This window comes from Palaemon carinicauda, chromosome 26, assembly GCF_036898095.1.
Source record: "Palaemon carinicauda isolate YSFRI2023 chromosome 26, ASM3689809v2, whole genome shotgun sequence".
In the NCBI taxonomy this organism is placed as follows: Eukaryota; Metazoa; Arthropoda; class Malacostraca; order Decapoda; family Palaemonidae; genus Palaemon; species Palaemon carinicauda.
In genome coordinates, this window is record NC_090750.1 from 87,777,992 (window position 1) to 87,794,740 (window position 16,749).

General features: G+C 34.8%; 1 protein-coding gene across 1 annotated transcript in view; it reads left to right on the forward strand.

The window, feature by feature from the left end:
- Positions 1 to 16,749, forward strand: part of Polr2H (DNA-directed RNA polymerases I, II, and III subunit Rpb8) — a 367,939-nt gene that overhangs the window by 299,812 nt on the left and 51,378 nt on the right. The window contains 1 exon segment of the mRNA XM_068349926.1: positions 11,180 to 11,263. Coding sequence (XP_068206027.1) covers positions 11,180 to 11,263 — 84 coding nt within the window.

The window sequence follows — 16,749 nt, forward strand, 5'->3', positions numbered from 1 at the left end:
CATAAATAAAATTATAATTTTTATTGCTCGTATTGAAAAACAGCCGCTTTTTCATTAACCTTCAAAATTAAATGCCGTTACAACTGTTTAATTTTCGTGGTTATCCATCTAGACGTAACATCTGACAGCCATTTTATCCTTCCCCCAGATCAGGGGAGTCGACAAATCCTCCCAAAGTAGGAAAAAACGTTACCCCGGCTATATTTAGCATCAGGAGGACCCGAAATAGATTTTGAGTGGGCGACCACTTTTTTCTTCTTTGGTTAAGGGGGAGGCTGCGGAAAAGAGTCGTGTGGGCTGGTTTGTGGATGTTGACCTGCTTTCGAGTAGTCTTGTCATTTTTGGAAGAAATGAAAATAAGGGGGTATTGTTTTATTTTTATTTTTCGTATGTATGTATGTATGTACACTCACGTATATATATATATATATATACACAGTATATATATATATATGAATATATATATATGTGTGTGTATATATATATATATATATGTGTGTGTGTGTGTGTGTGTGTGTTATATATATATATAGTATATATATAATTCATTTATTTATTATTACTAGCTAAGCTACAACCTTAGTTGGAAAAGCAGGAAGATATAAGCTCAAGGACTCCAACAGGTTAAAATAGCCCAGCGAGGAAAAGAAATAAGGAAATAAATCACATGTATTTATGATTAGTTACGCTGGTTGACGAAGTATTTTTACGCATTTTTGATATTTCATGTATTTCATATACAATATCTATAAATTTGTGATAAAGGCGAAAAGGTTTGTTCTCCGTTTTCTGTTCATAACAAAACCATGACCTCGCTCCAGACTCTTCTGTCAAATATTTAGTTTCCAAAACGGCGAATTTATTTTTGACCGACGGCGCTATCTTTAGGAAGAAGTAACTCGCCTTATTTCATGCCCTTCTTTTTTGTATCATTCTTATGTTTCTCTCGCATAATGTCCCACTTATAACACAGAAAGAAATGAATATCTGTTTGAGGCTGGGGGTGAGGATGGCAGGTTCATCCTTGCCAAGATTCTTGGACATGATGTGTTATACAATGCTAGTGGCATTTTTAGATTTATTTCAAAAGCAGGTCTTCTGAAACCTATTCAACTTTTATAAAGACATATTTACTTCTATGGTTTTAATTGAATATTCTTTTATCCACAAAGACATATTTACTTTTATGGTTTTAATTGAATATTCTTTTATCCACAATAAACGATATCAGCGTCAATGATCTTCGATGTCAGGATGCCAGAAAACTTCAAATCAGTCAATCAATCACTTTCGTAGTAGGAATAAATTTGTTTTGTGTGTACACCTTAAATCTCTTATTACCTTCGCCAACTTCGTTGGGGAGGTTATGTTTTGATAGGCGTGTATTTATTTATTGGTTTGTATGTATGTTTGTTTGTTTGTTTGTTTGTGATTCGCAAAACTCAAAAATTATTTATCCGAATCTCATGAAATTTGGTGGGATGATTTGCCATGATCCAAGGACGATATGATTAAATTTTGGGAGTGATTGGGTCAAAGGTCAAGATCACGAAAAGGTAAAAAATGTCCTTTTGCTATATCTCTGTCAATTTCTACAAGATGTGCATGAAACGAATGCCAAAATGTGCATAATTCAATTGCCTATCGTGTGATATACATGATCAAGGTCAAGGTCACGAAAAGGTCAAAACGTGCAAAACGCAGAATTCAATTACCTATGATGTGTTATAAAAGATCAAAATCAAGGTCACGTAAAGGTCAAAACGTCTTTTTGCTATATCGTGGTCAATTTTTATCCTATTTTTATGAAACTACTGTGTGCAAAAATGTGCATAATTCAATTGCCGAACTTGTGAAATATATTGTGATATAATGACGTCATTACCATTGTTAGCGGTTGCGGTTCAAAGGTCAGCGGGTCAATGACCTTGCAAAAAGGGCAGGTTTCGTCATTACGCGGCCTTTGTTATCCGATGTGTTTGCATAACCGTGGTTACAAATGTGGCGTTGACGAAGGTATGCGCTCTACCGAGTGCCGTTCCAGAATATAATTTGTTGGAGGTTGCATTATTAGTGTTACATTGGGATTACAGTTACCCAGATATGTGTACTTCATTATGTAATATTGATCATCGAGTTACCTAGAAAGAATTAACTTGGGATATATGTGTAATCTATTTATTTTTGTTGTGGTTGGTAAAGGTAGTGTGGAAGAAACGAAAATTGTTGCAATGGCGAGGAATGTTTGACTTATAACAGTGATTTTTTTTTTAGGTATTTGCTGAAATAAAATGAATATTTGATAACTAACTGTTGCGCTTGTGCACTGTACATTTACATACATACACACACACCTATATATATATATATATATATAGAGAGAGAGAGAGAGAGAGGAGAGAGAGAGAGAGAGATCCTCCGACCTCCTGTGCCTATTTTTGCATATATATATATATATATATATATAATATAATATATATATATATATATATATATCTATATATATATAATATATATATTTATATATATATATATATATATGTTTATGCGAAAATATATATGTATGTATATATGTGTATATATATATATATATATATAGGCCTATATATAAATGTGTGTGTGTTTGTTTGTGTACGCTGGCACTGCCGGTTATTTAAAAATCCTGAACAGACACCCCCAAAATATGCATGTAGGTTCTTTCAATTGCAAGCCGGCGTCGCCTTTTTTTTCCTCCTCCTTATCAAACTTCGCACTCACGAAGAGCAGAACCACGTTGAAAACAACATTCCTTGGACCTTATTACACGTGGGAGGCTGTTACGCAGGTATTATCCACACGCCACAAGGCATTCCCTCGTGTGCACGCGCATGCGCACACGTTTTTTTAGGTTGGTTTACATCATACAAAGCTGTGTGACCTTGAAGATTTCTCAGTGATAAACAACAGGGTGGAACTTTAAATGTATATCATTAAAGGCAGTTTGCAGAGTTCCGGTGTCGTTGACCTCAGTGTTTTTAGGAGAGAGAGAGAGAGAGAGAGAGAGAGAGAGAGAGAGAGAGAATTTGACATGGTGTATATGTCTTAGTATCTCTGAGAGAGAGAGAGAGAGAGAGAGAGAGAGAGAGAGTTTTGACTTGGTGTATATTTCTTAATTTTCGTCTCTTTTGAGTTCATCTCTCTCTCTCTCTCTCTCTCTCTCTCTCTCTCTCATATACTTGCCAGTTGAAGAATGGTGAATGAACTAAAGTCTTCTGCCAAAGAATGTAGAATGAATAGAAGTCCTATCCCAAAGATTTAAAATGAATAACAGTCATTTCCCAAAGAATTAGAATGAATAAAATTCATCTCCCTAAGAATGTAGAATGAACAAGTCATTTCCCAATGAATGTAGAAGGAATGAAAGTCATCTCCTAAAGAATATAAAATGAATAAGTCATCACCCTTCCCCCACAGAATGAATGAATAAGGATTTCTCCCCCTCTTGATTATAGTTATTTTCCCAATTGTTTTTTTACACTTGAGGAAAAAAAATGAAGGAAGTTTGTCATTAGTTGCAATCTTGCTACTTTTTCTGAGTAGTTGCTAGCGTTCAGCTGTTTCCTTCCAGATTGGGTATAATAGTATTGTCAAGGCTGTGATTAAAGGTGGGAAAATAATTATTTCAAAACATTAGAGTCTCAATTAATTCATATTTAAGATTCTTCTGCTTGAGGGTACACTCGGGCGCACTATTCAATCTTATTTTTCTTCATTTTTTAAGATTTATAGTGTATGTTTGAAAGATCTATGTCAATGTTGTTACTGTTCTTAAGATATTTATCTTAATTGTTCATTGCTTCTCTTGTAGTTTATTTATTTACTTGTTTATTTTTCTCACTGGGCTATTGTTCCCTGTTGGAGCCCCTGGGCTTACATCATACTGCTTTAAAACTTAGGTAGTAGCTTGGCTAGTATTAATAATAATAATAATAATAATGATAAAAATAATAATAATGATGATAACAATGTTGTTGATAATAATAATAATAATAATAATAATAATAATAATAATAATAATAATAATAATAATAATAATAATAATATTGCGTAATTTATATACTGTCACATAAACGACCATGAACCAACTGCAACGAAGCAGCCCAGCAAAAGCAGCAACAACATCAAGCTCTATTGTTGTCTTGATTGACCTTGAAGCGTGTCACGCCACCAGTGATGATGATGTCTATAGCGAAAAAGATCCAACAGCCGTTTTCCCCTCTGGATCCAAATGCGGGGGGGGGGGGGGAGGGTGATGGCAAGGCCAGGTCTTCACTCTGACCTTTGATCTTTTGTGGCATTTTCCAGGGAGTGGCCAAGTGTGTCTCTGGAAGGTTCCGATGGATGGAAGCTAGAGAGAGAGAGAGAGAGAGAGAGAGAGAGAGAGAGATGCCAGTTGATTATATGTCTGTTAAATGGAAATCCTTCCCGATGGATGGAAGTTACGAGGAAACAGTTGAGAGAGAGAGAGAGAGAGAGAGAGAGAGAGAGATGCTAGTTAATTATGTCTGTTAAATGGAAATCCTTTCCGATATATGGAAGCTAAGAGGAAACAGTTGAGAGAGAGAGAGAGAGAGAGAGAGAGAGAGAGATGCTAGTTAATTATATGTCTGTTGAATGGAAATCCTTTCCGATATATGGAAGCTAAGAGGAAACAGTTGAGAGAGAGAGAGAGAGAGAGAGAGAGAGAGAGAGATATGGCAGTTGATTATGTCTGTTAAATGGAAAATATTTTCCGATTCATGGAAGCTCAGAGGAAAAGAGTTGAGAGAGAGAGAGAGAGAGAGAGAGAGAGAGAGAGAGAGAGTTGATTATATGTCTATTAAATGGAAATCCTTTCCGATATATAGAAGCTAAGAAGAAACATAGTTGAGAGAGAGAGAGAGAGAGAGAGAGAGAGATGCCAGTTGATTATATGTCTGTTAAATGGAAAATCTTTTCCGATATATGGAAGCTAAGAGGAAACATAGTTGAGAGAGAGAGAGAGAGAAGAGAGAGAGAGAGAGAGAGATGCCAGTTGATTATATGTCTGATAATGGAAAATCTTTTCCGATATATGGAAGCTAAGAGGAAACATAGTTGAGAGAGAGAGAGAGAGAGAGAGAGAGAGAGATGCCAGTTGATTATATGTCTGTTAAATGGAAAATCTTTTCCGATATATGGAAGCTAAGAGGAAACATAGTTGAGAGAGAGAGAGAGAGAGAGAGAGAGAGAGAGAGAATTGTGCCAGTTAATCATAAGCTGTTAAAATTGAAATCCTTTTTTATATAATTTTTATGACTAGAAGAGTTGGAAGACTCAGGCCTACATGGCTGAGGAGTATGAAGCGCGAAGTAGGAGGAGATAAATGGAGAAGTATTGAATCTAAAGCTCAAGATAAAGACGGTTGGCGAAATCTAACCGAGGCCCTTTGCGTCAATAGACGTTGGAGGAGATGATGATGATGATGATAAAAATTTTTTCGGGAAATAGCCTAGAGGTTCCGGCTCGTATTAATGAGGACCGATTTTTTTTTTTTCTCTAGTCGAAGATTGAGGATATATTAATGGATTAATTCGTGAATAGATTTCATTTCTTCAGTGTTTTTTTGGATTAGGATGTTTTTCTTAGAGAAGATTGAGAATAATTTTTACTGGATTAATTTGTGGATAAATCTCATTTATCAAATTAGTGAATTATTTTTTTCCATTTTTTTTCTCCATTAGCAGAATTTTCTATATATCTACGTTCAACAATCTCTCCTCTTCCTTTTTTTTTTATATTTACTGTTACTTCTTATTCATTTAAATTGTGTATTTACCATTTATTTACACCTCCCTCTGTTTTACAGTATAAAATTCCCCTGTGTCCTGGAAGTTTTTATTTTTTCTTTTATTCAAGGTCTCTGAAGTTGATGTTATCTCCGTATTTGGTGTGGGTTTCGTAACTTGCAAAAACGTACGGAATATCTTCAAGAGTTTGTTTGTTTATTGTTTACGTTGATGAGATATTTCATTAATGTAATTAGTTGTGATGGATTACTACAATATAATTTCTGTCCTAAACTTGTGATACAGCTTCCCAATAATTATTATTTTAATAGATTTTTTTTTTTGCATAAAAATCTATTTTTAGCGATTTATACGGGTATTTATTATTATTATTATTATTATTATTATTATTATTATTATTATTATTATTATTATAATTTTTTATCATTATTATTATTATTATTATTATTATTGATTTTATCTTTATATATACAGATTTTATAAAGTATTAGAAGTTTTCATTGCGTTCATTCACGTTATAATTAAAAGAATTTTTGTATAATGATGAATTTGAAAGCCATATGTTTTTCCTCAGTAAGTAGCTCTCTCTCTCTCTCTCTCTCTCTCTCTCTCTCTCTCTTATTCCGTGTCACGTTCTCATGGTATTGATTTCTATAAATGAATTTATGTTGATCAACTGAATCTCTCTCTCTCTCTCTCCTCTCTCTCTCTCTCGCTCTCTCTCTCTCTCTCTCATGTAGCTACCTACCTCAATATTTTCCTAATAAAACTGCAATGCAGAGTATATGAGACTTATATATGTAATATAGAACTATAAAACATTATTTCCTTGTCTTTTATATATGTGAATTTTAAAGGAAAAATAGATTAAAAAGTCTTCCATTTCTATTTAAATTTCCATTTATTTTTTCATTTTGTCTTTAATTATTTTCGTTTGTTGCTCTGGCTCTGCAGCCAGGTCTTTTGGCCTTGGATTGAAGGGGGGAGGGGGAGCTTGGGGGGGGGGGAGACTGGATGGAGAAGGGTCGATGAAGGGGGCTCCCCCCCCTTGCCTTATATGCACCGAACGATGGCCTCAATGTGTCTTTGGCCTTGAGAAATATTCACGTATATATGCTTTTTAATAGATTTCTATAATTCATTCCCTGGTTTTATAAGCAAATTTTGTTTATACAAAGGAATGTGATTGTATAGATTGATTGATTTGTAATTTTTTTTTATATAAAGGAATGTGAATGCATTGATTGATTGATTTGAGAATTTTCCGAAAATCATTTATGTCCGAATTGGCATATTCTTTGAATAGTAATATTTGCAACATGAACGGTAAAAAATCAACGCTTAGAGATATTCAATTGTATTTATACGCCCTGTTCGGGCACCATTCATATTGGCACTTGAACTGTAAATGGAATGCAGTTATAGTTTTTATGTTTAATGGAAGACCTCCATAGTTGCATCCACGACCTTCAAAGGGGGGGGGGGGGGGTCCAGTTACTTTCCACTGCGAATGTTGAACGTTGCCATAGTTTTTGGTAATGTTGTTATCGGAAATGATAGTTAAGCGATTTTGGGACTGTAGGTGTTAGGTCGGACGTTTGACCCTTTCTAGTGCTCATATTTATATTTTATCCGACGTGGCAAACCCTTCACACTTTAAGCCATTGAATTCAGATAAGCAGGGCTGCCGTCACTGCCTCTCAAAATGCCAAATTTTACACTGACCGCCTGGAATAACATTAGCAGCCACGTACACCTACACAGGAAACTTATTAGCAACACATCGAGTCGGTTTGTGTACTACACTATTCATTATTATCAAGAATGGAGAAAACTAGTCTTGTGGAAATTCCGCGAGATTTGAAGTGTAAAGGCCCAAATACACTGTCAATCACGATTGTGCAATATCCGTGTTTGTGCAAGCATATCCTATGTGAGTGAGCGTGATCGAGTGTATTTCAAACACTCGATCACACGCAGTCACATAAGATATGCTTGCACAAACACGGATATTGCACAATCGTGACTGACAGTGTATTTGGGCCTTTACACTTCAAATCTCGCGTACTTTCCACAAGACTAGTTTTCTCCATTCTTTGCGCTTAACTAAACCATTTACAGTAGACACACTCAGATGCAACCTTTCATATTCGCTAACCCTTTTTACTACTTCATATACGTATCTCTACAAATCTTGAAATTTCATTTATTCTTACACCAAATATGCTTCAATCTTTTTTTCTCTCCTTTACATTCCACATCCAAACTTTGACACTTTAGCTAAAATGTAAACTGAAAGTTTCTCTCACCTCTCTTGCAAATACCTTATTGCCTTCCGTCACTGCTTCACTTATTCTGTCTGTTCTTGTGCCTTCCATAAATTAAATCCTATAAAACTGTCAGAAATAATATCTGAAATTCTTTCACCTTTCATAGTTACATTCATTACCCAGTCTTCTTGGGTTTCATTCAACATTAAAACTTCACATTTGCTCACATTCATATCTTATTTTGTCCTTTTACAAAGACTTGAATTAGTGTGAGCAGACATCTTCATTATTCCCAACCGGCTTATGTCATATGCCGTATTTATCCATTCCACATTTAATAGAATTTTCTTATTTTCTTATTTTTCAGCATTGCGCCTGCATTTTCTGTCCCCCAATCATTCGATTCACATATCTATGAAAAATATTAAATCATTGAGACACCCGTGTCTCAGATCCCCATGTACACGGTCAGTCTCTCTCTAATAAATATGCCGGCAAAGCATTGATTTCCTTATATATTATATATATATTATATATATATATATATATATATATATATTTTTTTTTTTTTTTTTTTTTTTTTTTCCCTCCAAATGAATTAGTCACGGTTTTGTACGTCCATATATGCTACACGTGGCACAGGTATTGTCGGCTTTACTAAAGATTCTAATGTTACTTTGTTCCTTTTGACAATTTTTTACACCTCCTCACACTTCATTGTCTGCTTCCATTCTTTCATATTCCCGTCAGACCTATTTTAGCTTTTACTTCCATAGCGCAACATGACGTCCCCGACCTCAATCTGACCTTATGACCCGAAGTCCATGAATCCAATAAAGTTGTGCCTTGACCATAAAAATTACTGGATCTCACCCCATCAGTCCTTTTCCTCATTTTGTCTAACTCTTTTCAATTAAATTTCTTCCATAATCCTCTTCTTTATTTACCATCTTTCCTGTAAGTATGGTAGGATTACCATAAAATAATTAATGAAATTATACATCACAATTTGTCTTAATTTTTGTCCTGGTATCGTAATTCATTCTTTGTGTAATAGGCATGCAAGAGAGAGAGAGAGAGAGAGAAGAGAGGAGAGAGGAGAGAGAGAGAGAGAGAGAGATTGTGTGTGTTTTCCCACGTCCAATATTGCCATCTCAGAAGTCCATAATTATCTTCTTATTCGTAATCATGGGTTTAGCTAGTGCTATTATTTATAGGCCCATGCGCACAAGACTCTCCAAGTGCTTATGCACTTAATCGTGTGCATTTGCTCGCATGCAAGCGAGCGCGCATAAGCAGCTGGCCGCTTTCAAGGCCATCCTCTTAATTTAGTTGAAGGTCAGGTTCAGTCTTACCTGAATCCGTGACCGCTTTATGGCTCATTCATCTCCCCCCCTCCTCCCCCTCCCCCTCCCCAGCTCACTCCACCCTCCTGCCTTGTAATTAACTATATGTCTCAGGAAATGAATTAAACGGTGGTCGAAAACACACACACACACACACACACACACCGAACGATCTTAGTAAAGAGACTGATGTTGTGGCCAAGGTCATTCAGTTTTCGTTAGCAACATCGGTTGATTCCCGGATGTACAAAAAAATGGGAGGAAACCTTATGATTCTTATGATTAAAGATGCAGTTTATTTCGTTGTTCTGGCTGTGTAGTTATAAATTGTTCATTATATTTTTGGAAATACACTTGTATATCTCAAGTAATATCCTTTAGTTTAATTTAATGTTTTAATCTCAAACATATGAAAGTTTGAAGGACATTTTTTTCTGTCCGTATCCACTATTAATATCATCATCACCATCATCATCATCTCCTCCTACGCCCATTGACGCAAAGGGCCTCGGTTAGATATCGCCAGTCGTCTCTAATCTTGAGCTTTTAATTCAATACTTCTCCATTCATCATCTCCTTCGATCTTCATAGTCCTCAGCCTTGTAGGCCTGGGTCTTCCAACTCTTCTAGTGCCTTTTGGAGTCCAGCTGAACGTTTGGTGAACTAATCTCTCTCTCTCTCTCTCTCTCTCTCTCTCTCTCTCCTCTCTCTCCTCTCTTTATATATATATATATATATATATATATATATAGAGTTGTTCACACAATTGCTATTCATGTATCAATAGGATGATTTCAGTTATTTAACTAATATATATATATATATATATATATATATATATATATTAGTTAAATAACTGAAATCATCTTATTGATACATGAATAGCAATTGTGTGAACAACTGAAACGTACATTATTTTCATAGATCGTTACCATTTAATTTTTACTGATGTGCTACTTTGTAGTACTTCCCAGAGGTTTCTCATTGCCTGTACTCAAACATTTCGTAGTCGTAAAACAGGTCCAGAGTTGTTGTTTTTTTTTTTTTTTTTTTTTTTTTTTTTTTTTTTTTTTTTTTTTTTTTTTTTGCATGGGATATATTCCAATACTTGTTTGTTGATTATTTTTCCCAATTTTTATTTCTATAATTTTTCTGCTTTTAAATTGCTATTTTATCAATGTATATAATTCTCTAGCTAGTAGCCTACTATTTCCGTTGTCTTTTTCACATAAATCTGAATTTCTGGAATGTTTTTCATTGTTTAATGGTGGAAATTATAACTGTGCTTATCTAATTAATTATGGTTTTATATATAATTCAAGTATATGTATGTAGATGTCCGTTTGATTATATAATACATCCATAGTTTAAATTGATATTTAATCAGGTATGGTAAGACTTATGTTTTACGCTTTTAGTTAGGTACCCCCTTTTATAAGTTTTCTTTATGGTACGGAATGTACGTTTTCTTTCATTATTATAGGGCGTACTATAACAAGATGCCTTTAAACGTTTTTCCTTCTCCATCACGTTTAATTGCTTCTTTTTTTTCACTTGCTTTTTGCAAGTAATTAAGAAATATTTTTAGAATTTAAGTCAAGTTCCACCTATTGATAATTTCATGGGGTTATTTTAGGAAAACGTTAGTCATATTTCTTCAAAATCAATTAAATGACTTACTAAAATACTTTTTCATTGTTGATATCAAAACAGTCATTTCACAACTCATATTGATAATTTATTTTTTTCTTTTCAGTGTCGAGGCTTCATTGCGAGAGCGAGTCTTTCAAGATGGACTTGATTTTGGACATCAATTCCATGATATACCCCATGGATTTTGGTAAGTCTCTCTCTCTCTCTCTCTCTCTCTCTCTCTCTCTCTCTCTCTCTCTCTCTCTCTCTCTCTCTCTCTCTCTCTCTCTCAAGTAAAATTCTTAATATATCTATCTATTACATAGCATGTGTTAATATTGCCAGAACGAATACAGTATATATATATATATATATATATATATATATATATATATAATATCCATAGCATGTAATAATATTGCCAGAAGTGATAGGAAATTCTTGGTACTGTTAATAATTACAGATTATAGATTACTACTATTTACTATGTATTGTTTGCAACTTGCAGTGTGTGTTGGGTAATGGCTTAAAATACACATGGAATATAGGGTCTTTTCATGTAAATGAATCTTGCCGATTCCAGTATTGCGTATATTTAAATACACCACATAGAATATAAAATTGTAAGGATGGTTAGATATTGTATGTTTTCCTAATACTGTGATTTTTATTTTAGTGAAGATATTTTTGTGTTAGTTGTAGAAATTTGTAGACCCAACTTCTTATCTTTCAACATTGCCGTTAACAGAACATTAGGAGTAAATTATTTGCATTAATTTTGAATTAAACTTTCGTACATTAGAAAACTGCTTTGCAATATATAAATATACTGGCCTTGTTGTCCGTTCTGGCTCATGAATGACGAAACTAGATTGTGTTAGTTTTTATGAACTCGAACAGAGTTATCATGGACATTGTTTAATGACAGTGAGATAAGATAACAAATTGTTATCAGTTGGGCACGTGCTGAAATACCCTTTGTTTTTATTCTTCTTTGTCTGTATTACATTTTTATACTACATTTATCTTCATTTCTGTTAATGGTTCGTCTATTTGAACCTGTGATATTTATATATATATATATATATATATATATATATATATAGATAGATAGATAGATAGATAGATGGATAACTTTTTAACATCATTACCTTATCCATCTCAATGTTCAATACGACATAGCATTCTGGAAGTTTTATTCTAACTGTTACATGATTGTGGATCATCCTAATCCTGCAATTGAATGCGTTGTGCTTTTTAAGTTCAGACTTGTAGCAAATGCTCTAGTATGTCTCATTTCATAGTATCCTCTATTTAGCGTTATTAATTATCTTTCTATGTAATATATATACATATATATATATATATATATATATATATATATATATATATAGATAGATATATATTCTCATTTATAGTTAATTCTTCATCAACCTATTTCCTTTCCACATATGGCTGCTTTCATTTTTGGAACCCATGTGCTTGTATCATTCCAATTTTCCAATTGTGGTTGAAGCGGGGCTAGTAATAATGTGTGTATTTGTGTGTGTGTGTATATATATATATATATATATATATACAGTATATATATATATATATATATATATATATATATATAAATGTGTGTGTCTATACATATATATAATATGTGTATACACATACATATTATTTAACGTGAAATGGCAATTCCTCACTGGGCTATTATCCCTGTTGGAGCCTCTGGGCTTATAGAATCCTGCTTTTCCAACTAGTGTTGTAGCTTAGCCAGTAATAATAATAATAATAATACATAAATCAGTGGTGTGTATGGCATAGGCTTTGGTACTTTTGGATGTGCTTTGCTGTTTGTTGCGCTGAACGGGTTGTGGTTGCGAGTGAAATCATTTATAAACAGTTCTTGAAGTTTAAATACTTTATTTTCTGTACTATGGTTGAGAGGTAATATTCATAAAAGCTGGTATCTCTGTTCGTCTGGTATGATCTCATGGTCTTGTTGTTACGATGTTAGCTTCACCTGCAAGAGGGTCGGATTCACCTTTATTTGCGTAAGTAATAATTCATGTACCTAACATTATGGTTGTGGTGGCCAATTGGAAACGTCCCTTCCTGGTGATCTGCTTAACTGGGGTTCGAGACGTGATCAAACTCGATAGTTTCTTGTAGTGTTTGCAACCTGACATCTTTGTGAACTAAGGATGATGGGTTTGGGGGAGCTTATAGGTATACTTGCCGAGTCATCAGCTGCCGTAGCCTGGCCCTCCCTGGTCTTAGCTTGGGTGGAGAGGGGCTTTGTCGCTGATCAGATGTATATATGGTCAGTCTCTAAGACATTGTCACTGTCCCTTGCATAAGCCATTCATGAATGGCCTTTAAACCAGATGAGGTAGAATACAGCAAGACCAGTAACGGTATGGGATGTTATGTTAGAGTTCCATGTTGAGCCAAGTACCTTTGGTTCTAGAGTGACAAAATCCATTATTGAATGTGTTATATCATTTATGCGAATGAAAGGAGGATAGAAAGCGCGAGAGGTTTCGGTCATTGTTAGGAGGGAGTTTTTTTAATGTATATTGCGGCTTTTTTAAGACATGTAAACGTGTTTCAGTTAAAAGCAGTTCTCTCTCTCTCTCTCTCTCTCTCTCTCTCTCTCTCTCTCTCAATGGAATTTTTTTCCCCGGACAGGTATCTTATCTTTTTTTCCCCAATTTTTCCGTGGTTGAAGTTATTGGTATTTAATTTTAATTAATGCGATTCGCAAATATAAGCAAATAGAAAAAAAATTAAAATGACGAAAGGAAAAAATGCATAGATGAAAGAACTCGGCTATGCTATGAATTTTTTATTTTTTGTGTTTGCTTATATCTGTTAGAAATTCATCCACCCCTTGAGATACTACCTCTCGAGAGTTATTGGATCTTTGACTGGCCACATTGAATATCTTTCTGGTTACGGCTCATTTTTCCTATGCTTACACATACACCGAATAGTCTAGCCTATTCTTTACACATTCTCTCTTATCATACACCTGGCAACACTTATATATATAATCGAAAAATTCTTTGCTCATGGGGTTAACTACTACACTGTAATTGTTCAGTTGCTACTGTCCTCTTGGTAAGGGTAGAAGAAACTCTTTGGGTATGGTAAGCAGCTCCTCTAGGAGGACACTCTAAAATCAACCGCTGTGTTGTCTCTGTACCATGGTCTTTTACTCTCTTGGGTTAGAGTTCTCTATCTTGGGGGTACACTCAGGCACACTATTTTATGTTTCTTTATTTGCTTTCCTCATTGGGCTATTTTCCCTGTTGGAGTCCTTGGTCTTATAACATCCTGCTTTTCCCAATTCGGTTGCAGCTTAGCAAGTAATAATGATAATAATAATAATAATAATAATAATAATAATAATAATAATAATAATAATAATATCACAAGTAGATTTTTTCTAGCGGAATATTTTTTTTTTTCATGAAAGGTTCCCCGAATTTTCTTATTTTCCTTCTCGTTGTTATATATCTTATTATTTGCAAGTTTATTTGTTTCTCTTTAGTCCCTTAGTAGTTTTTTCTTTTTTCATTTTGAAGTATCTGGTACTTGTGAGCCACGATAAGAATACAAAGTAAACAAAGATACTTAAATGTTCTCTCTTTTGTAGTTCTGTTAACAAAGTAATTTATTTGATTAATTTTGATTTTGACAATGACATGCATACGCTCTCTCTCTCTCTCTCTCTCTCTCTCTCTCTCTCTCTCTCTCTCTCTCTCTCTCTCTCTCTCTCTCTCTCTCAATATATATATATATGTATGTATATATATATATATATATATATATATATATATCTGTGTACACACACACACACACACATATATATATATATATATATATATATAGTATATACACATACATATGTATATAGTATAGAGTAAATGCACTGGTGTATTCAAACCGTCAAAAATTACTTCTAAATATTTAGAAAAGATATACGCACACACGCACGCACGCGCAAATTCAACCCTTCTCACCTCCATCTTCCCTGGCTACAACCCACTGGTTCGGCAATATGTGGGATTGTGTGTTTTCTGAATGCACCTCGCGGAGCACCATCTAACACCAGGGTATGACTACTCCATCTCCCCCTCACCTTGAGCGTGACAGGTCGATACTTGCCATCTTTGCCAGGATTTGCCATCTTTTTAGAGAGCTTCATCTGGTCGAGACCTGCCATTTTGGGTCAGATATGCCATCTTGGTCAGTACCTGCTGTCTTGGTCGAGATCTGCCATATTGGTTAAGACTTGCAGTTGCGTCGGATATGCTAACTTTATCGAGATCCCCTCTCTTGATTGAGACCTACTAGCTTTGATTGGATCGGCTATGTTTGTCAATACCTGTCACTTTTCTAGATATCTGCCTTCTTTGTCGAGTCTTGCTATCTTGGGTCAGGTATGCCATCTTTGTCGAGGCTTACTGTTTTTGTCGAGCGAGACCTTTGATTCTTGGTGGAAATCTGCCATCTTGGTCGGGACCAGCTAACTTGGTCGGATTTGCCATTCTGGTTAGGACTTACTGCTTTTTTAGATGCTACATTCCCAATTACTGATGCTCTTCATAACCCAAGATAGCTGTCAAAACTTATGTTCCTAAATTACATAATCTCTATCTTAATAGTACATTTTTAAAAGTTTTAAAGATTTTTAAAGGTTACTCATGAATGGTAGAGGCAAGGGACAGTGACATTGCCATAGCAAGCTGGACAATGCCCTAGAGGCTGACCATATATGATCAACGCCAAGCCTCCTCTGCACCCAAGCTAGGACCAGGGAGGGCCAGGCAGTGGCTGCTGATGACTCAGCAGATAGACCTATAGGCTCCCCCAAACCTCCCAACCTTAGCTCACAAGGATGGTAAGGTTGCAGGCATTAATGGCACTAACGAGTCTGAGCGGGACTCGAACCCCCGACTGGCGATCACCTGGCAGAGACGTTACCAATCAGGCCACAATAACACCGATGTAATATCATCTCTGTATCCTCATGGGAGTGAATTCACAAAGGTTTTAGGTTTACAGACAATGTTGATATGAATATTTTGATCTTCGATGGAATTTAAGGTTGACATCTTTAGAGTGTTTGTGATTTAATAAGAATGTTGAAGATGTGCGAGTTTTATCATTTTCAGGTTAAGCGCCCCCCCCCCCCCCCACACATATTTAAATGGATGCAAATTAGAATTTTTGTTACATTATGTAAATTGTGAAAATCAAAGAGAGAGTTAATTTATTAGTATCATTACTCAACAAAATCTCGCAAAGGAAATATCAATAGGTTTTAACTTCCAAAAAAGGAATAGTTTCTCTTGGAAGCCTTAGGCTGTCTGTTAATGTGGTTTCATCTCATTTTCCAAGAGTTTTGCAAGAGCTTTTATTTTTTTGTTCTTTAGTTTTTCTTCGACTTTTATGTATTTGGTGGGATATCTGACATAATGCATTTTGATAATGTATTTTTTTCCTTTATGTATCAGTTAATTTTCAGTCGTTTAATAATATGCATTAAAAGGTTTTATCTTGCCTCTGGTATTTTTTTTGGGGGGAGGGGGTCTCTTCTATTACTCTCTTGTCACGATATAAAATACTTTTACCAAGCAAATAAGTTCAATAATAACTCATTTTACCAAAATTATTTTTTTTATCGATTTTTGA